General features: G+C 44.3%; 1 protein-coding gene across 1 annotated transcript in view; it reads right to left on the reverse strand.

Annotated features, from left to right (window-relative positions):
* CD79B (CD79b molecule) overlaps positions 1-4,695 on the reverse strand; it is a 35,360-nt gene extending 30,665 nt beyond the window's left edge. Inside the window, exons 1-2 of the mRNA XM_056548084.1 lie at positions 4,616-4,695; positions 4,293-4,510 (exon numbers count right to left, since the gene is read on the reverse strand). Of these exons, the coding sequence (XP_056404059.1) occupies positions 4,293-4,407 (115 nt within the window). The 5' untranslated portion in view covers positions 4,408-4,510; positions 4,616-4,695. The remainder of the gene's footprint in view (positions 1-4,292; positions 4,511-4,615) is intronic.
* Positions 4,696-6,000: the final 1,305 nt, after the last annotated feature.

Raw genomic sequence — 6,000 nt, forward strand, 5'->3', positions numbered from 1 at the left:
ATTTAGTAAAACTGCAACGATTTGCAGTAAAACATGCAATTTTTAATGTGTTTTTGATGCACTTCAAAACACACACAAAAACTAGAAGCTGAGACTTGTTTACCTTGGTGCACTGCAATGTAGGCGCATGTGAAACTAGACAGCGAGTTTCAGGTATTCGCAAGTTTTGATTGTTCATAAAGCATTTTTTTCCATCTAAATACTATACAGTCGTCCCTCAAGTTACAATATTAATCGGTTCCTGGGACGACCATTGTATGTTGAAACCATTTCCATTTCTATTGAAACCTGGTAATTGGTTCTGAAGCCCCAAAATGTCATCCAAAAATAGGAAAAAGTGAGGATTAAAGAAAAATAAGTAGATAACTAATATAGATAAAGCAAATCCTTACATGTAAAAGTAAGAAAGATCTGCTGGGAGCTGTAAATCACTGTCTATGTCAGTGTTTCCCAAGCAGGGAGCCTCCAGCTGTTTTGCAACAGCTGGGGCACCCTGCTAGGGAAACACTGGTCTATGTAAAGGACAGGAGCTTCTTCAGGGTCCTGTACAGTACATGCAATGTCCTAAAAAAGTAATGGAGTCGCCCTCACCTGGTGTCCAAAGGAGCAGCTAACCCTGGTACAGGTAAAGAGTACAGAACATGTAATACCACTCTGTACTGTAGGAGGCGCTACCAGACACCAGTCAGTGCATACGCTTCAGTAATACAGGGGTTTTACCAGTGAATGCCCATTTTGATTGGTCAGTTCTTCCAGCCATTGACAGGTATCACAGATCTGGACTGTCTGTACATTGTATGTTGAGTCTGGTTTCAACTTACGATGATCCAGAAAAGACCATTGTATGTTGAAACTAGGGATCGACCGATATCGGTTTTTTAGGGCCGATACCGATAATCGGTGGAGGTTAGGGCGGATAGCCGATAACTTATACCGATATTCCGGTATAAGTTATCGGCTATTTATCCCCCCGCGACACCGCTGCAGATCATTGATTTAAAGCGGGCGCTTTAAATCAATGCACTGCAGTGGCTTTTGCGGTGCCATAGGCCGCCGCCGCCACCAGCTTCTCTCCCCCTACCTGTCAGGGTGGTCCGGGCCATCCATCCTTCCTGTAGTGTCCGGCGGCATTCCGGGTGGAGGGTGAACTGGTCCGGGCTGTCCTTCTTCTCCGGGGGTGCTCTTCTCCACTCCGGGCAGGCTCCGGCCTAGTAACGCAGCATAGACGCCGCTGCGCAGTGACGTCAAGGCGTAGCGGCGTCTATGCAGCGTACTAGGCCGGAGCCTGCCCGGAGTGGAGAAGATGACCCCCGGAGAAGAACAGCCCGGACCTGTTCACCCTCCACCCAGAATGCCGCCGGACGCTACAGGAAGGATGGGGCGCCCGGACCACCCCCATTACGGGTAAGTTTAATTTTTTTTTATTGACTCGGAGGGTGGGGGAGGGGCCCGACCGGTATAGCGGTATGGGCAAAAATCCATACCGTGGGAGAAAAAAAACTGGTATCCGGTTCATACCGGTATACCGCCCAGCACTACGGTGGGGGGTGCGATGTGGTGCGGTGGGTCGGGGGATCGGTTGCGGTGAAGTGCATCGGGTCTGGGGGCGGTCGCGGTGCGGTGGGGGCGGTGCGGGGGGTCGGGGGCATTATCGGCTTATCAGCAAGGTAATTGCCGATACCGATAATGCCCAAAATCGTGATTATCGGCCGATAATATCGGCCATACCGATAATATCGGCCATACCGATAATCGTTCGATCCCTAGTTGAAACTATTGTATGTTGAGGCCATTGTAAGTTGAGGGATCACTGTATTACAGTTTATGTATTAATATAATCTGTATGAAAGTTGTAGGTACTGTGACTGTACAGTTTGATGCCCTGCTCTCCCGGTACTGACCTTACATCACTTGATGTCTATAGTGTGGCTGCTTGCAGATTAGTGTAATGTGTGTGAATGGGAATTAGTGTACAAAGGTGAATCCATGGTCTAGTTTACTATGTGTTATATATTTCAAGTAATACAATACTGACTCATCTGGCTACTGCAAATCGGATGCCAATGCAACCTATAAAGCAGCGTTCTCTCCAACTGCAAGCTGTCAGGGAGACCACAGGTTGGGGAACAATGTTTTAGATGCTAAATTCAGACTAAAATCTGCATTAAACTATTATTGTAAAATGTTATATCTGCATTTGTAGTTTTGCTTATTGTTATTGGAAACAGTCAACAAGTACAAGTGATCCCTCAACTTACAATGGCCTCAACATACAATAGTTTCAACATACAATGGTCTTTTCTGGACCATTGTAACTTGAAACCAGACTCAACATACAATGTACAGATAGTCCAGATCTGTGAGACATGTCACAACTGGAGGAACTGACCAATTAGAATGGGCATTTTACTGGTAAATTACCTGTATTACTGAAGTGTATGCACTGACTGGCTGTCTGGTAGCGCCCCCTACAGTACAGGGAGGAACTACAAGTTCTGTACTCCTTACCTGTGCCAGGGTTAGCTGCTCCTTTGGACACCAAGTTAGGGTGGCTCTATTAAGGACACTGGGGGAGATTTATCAAAACCTGTGCAAAGGAAAAGTTGCCCAGTTGCCCATAGCAACCAATCAGCTTGCTTCTTTCATTTTTAACAAGGCCTCTGCAAAATGAAAGAAGCAATCTGATTGGTTGCTATGGGCAACTGGGCAACTTTTCCTCTGCACAGGTTTTGATAAATCTCCCCAATAAACCATTGTTTCCCAACCAGGGTGCCTCCAGCTGTTGCAAAACTACAACTCCCAGCATGCCCGGACAGCCAACGCCTGTCCGGGCATGCTGGGAGTTGTAGTTTTGCAACAGCTGGAGGCACCCTGGTTGGGAAACACTAACATAAACAGTGATTACAGCTCCCAGCAGATCTTTCTTACTTTTATATGTAAGGATTTGCTTTATCTATATTAGTTATCTACTTATTTATCTTTAATCCTCACTTTTTCCTATTTTTGGATGACATTTTGGTGGCTTCAGAACCAATTACCCGGTTTCCATAGAGTTCTGGTCTCAACATACAATGGTTTCAACATACAATGGTCGTCCTGGAACCAATTCATATTGTAACTTGAGGGTCCACTGTATGTACACCCCACTTTAATGACTTATCTGAATTGCTGGGCGCAGTTAGTTTCTTCCTATGTTGAATAACTGTCTGGGGCCTCGTATAAAATGGACACCTTCCAGAACAAGCATGGAAAGCTGCGAGATTTCACTTCTGAAGCCCCCAGGATTGCGAATGCCGCTGTGGAGTGTGACCCAAGCTGTAACTGAGGATCACTATGATACAATGGGCAACACCGTTCTCTGATATCCAAGAAAAGCTTTTTTATTTGAAATAAAAATCACAACATGGCTAGGCAGGGGAGACGAGACAGGGAAACAAAGGAGAGCACGGGGATGACAGCTGTTTCGTACCAGCAAGGTACTTCTTCTGCTCTCGCCAGTACGAAACAGCTGTCATCCCTGTGCGCTCCATAGTTTCCTTGTCTTGTCTCCTCAGCTTAGCCATGTTGGGATTTTTTGTATACCACATGCGATAAAAGAGGCTTTTCTTAGATATCAGAGAACCGTGTTGCCCAGTCTTCTTCACGGCTGCTGTTCCTTCGACTGTACTTTTATCTAGACGTGACGGCATCGGACAATGATACCACTTTTGCTATTTTTGCTAGTATCTAGTGTAGAGATGTTTATGCCCTGTTGTGCTGTCAGACTTCGAGACATGGCCCGTGCCATCTGCTTCCTCTTTCGCACAGATGTGCAGGAAAATGGTATTTTCACAATTTTTTTTTACAATACAAGTGAGTAAGAAAGACACAAACTAAAGATACTTTATACAGAGAGAGTTGTTCCCATAAAGATATATCGTATTTTATAGTATTAATTGCATTGAAATCTATAGATGGTGTAAGCAAATCCTATTGCACAGATTATCAGATAAAAGATTTCAATAGATGAAAAAGCTAAAAAAACAAAAAAAAATACATATTCTAAACATATTGGGGGAGATTTATCAAAACCTGTGCAGAGGAAGAGTGGTGCAGTTGCCCATAGCAACCAATCAGATTGCTTCTTTCATTTTCCACAGGCCTCTAAAGAGGCCTGTGGAAAATGAAAGAAGCAATCTGATTGGTTGCTATGGGCAACTGCACCACTGTTCCTCTGCACGGGTTTTGATACATCTCCCCCATTATCATTATTAAACATTACCAGAGGAGATCAAATACCAATTTTAACCTACCTAATAAAAAGACAGCAATGGAGAAAGCGCATAGAATGGCCTGACGCGCAGTCATCTTCACACACAGTGTTGACACAGTTCGCAAAGTAGATCTTGGGAGCATGACGATTCTCATGGGGTGGGCTGGGGGGGGGGACTTTATGCAAATAGTCCAGGGCAGGGACTTCCTCTTGGCAACTGACAGGCCATCAGAAAGTATACAATTTACCTAGAGGTATCTGAGCAGAACAAAGTCCTTCAAGCACAGCTCTTATTATATATCCATCATTTACAAAAGATCATGCACGGAAAATGTCATATACTAGAAATATTGCCAATATTACCTGGAGATTTGTAGATGCTATATTGTATGCCCTATAAACTATAAGAATATCTGTTCTAGTAATGAGCACTAAGTAGTCCCATGTTGTAGTGGTAGTCCTGTGTAATAATGGCATAATATTAATCCCACAGTACGCTCATGTTTTAGAAACAATTAAAAGAAAAAGGGTTGCAGACCTCAAGGTATATACTAAGAAAGTATATACCTTGAAGTCTGCAACCCTTTTTCTTTTATTGTATTCACTTTCTACACGTGGGGTTACGTGTAACGCAGAAACCTCGGCATGCACTTCATCCAAAATATTAGTGTGAGCCCCCCAACTCCTCTTTTTAGAAACAATTAATGAATAATATGTTTTAATTAATCTTGAGTAAAAGTCACCAAGTAGTCTCATGTAATAGTCTCTTAGTAATAGTAACTGAGTAGTCCCATGTAATTGTCCCTGAGTAATAAATACTGAGTAATAAGTGTGTGGTAGGCCTCTGGGGTACGGGTAGTGTAGTCAGGGTTTTGATTCAGTATATCAGGGGTTAAGGTTAACCCTATGGTTCGTGACGCCAGGCTGAGGGCTAGTATGCTGAGGTAATTCTCCGGCCTATCGTCGCCCTTCCCAGTAACAATAGGTGCAGGCAAAAAAATGACTGAAGGTCCACAAGGTAGTTGAACTTAAACTTTACTTAAAGGCTTGCGGTACATCCAATGAACAGTTACAGTCTCATTATTACAGTCTCCATACACTTCAGTGACTGACAGTTGTTGTGGACCTTGACTTTTGATATAAGTCTCTGAATTTAGGGTTATTTGCGAAGATCCGTCCGGATTTAGGGGTTAGATACGGTCCGGTGATCTTGCAGAGTGCTTAGGGATTGATACACTCACAGTCTAGTAATGATCAGCCGTCGCCGCAAGACTCGGGCCTAACTCACTGATGACAGCAGCGCAGATCCTCCTCTGTCAACAGCCCACGAGGAAAGAGAGAGTCGAGAGATGCTTACTGCTTGGCTGCACAGGAACAAGAAAGAGATTAATGGCCGCCGCGCCCTTATATGGGCAGGGCCTTTTTGGATTGGTCCAAGTCAGCTGTCACTCACCGTTACATAGCCCGATGGGTAACCACCTGACTTCCTCCAAAGCTCCTTGAACTACAAACCATAGAGTCTTTGGAACGCATCACGTGACCCGCAGGTCCTGCGACGCTAACTAGGTATGTACACTTACTATATAAATATATACACATTAAATCTGAATAATTTTAATTACAAAAGGGGTGACAAGGGGCTAACTAAGGATGAGGACCCCACCTACACCTAGGGACTCTGACTTTGGGGACCTCACCACAAGGCAACGGATGCAATCCGGTGCCGGGACACCACAAGTGACTATTAC

Source organism: Hyla sarda, chromosome 12, assembly GCF_029499605.1.
Source record: "Hyla sarda isolate aHylSar1 chromosome 12, aHylSar1.hap1, whole genome shotgun sequence".
In the NCBI taxonomy this organism is placed as follows: Eukaryota; Metazoa; Chordata; class Amphibia; order Anura; family Hylidae; genus Hyla; species Hyla sarda.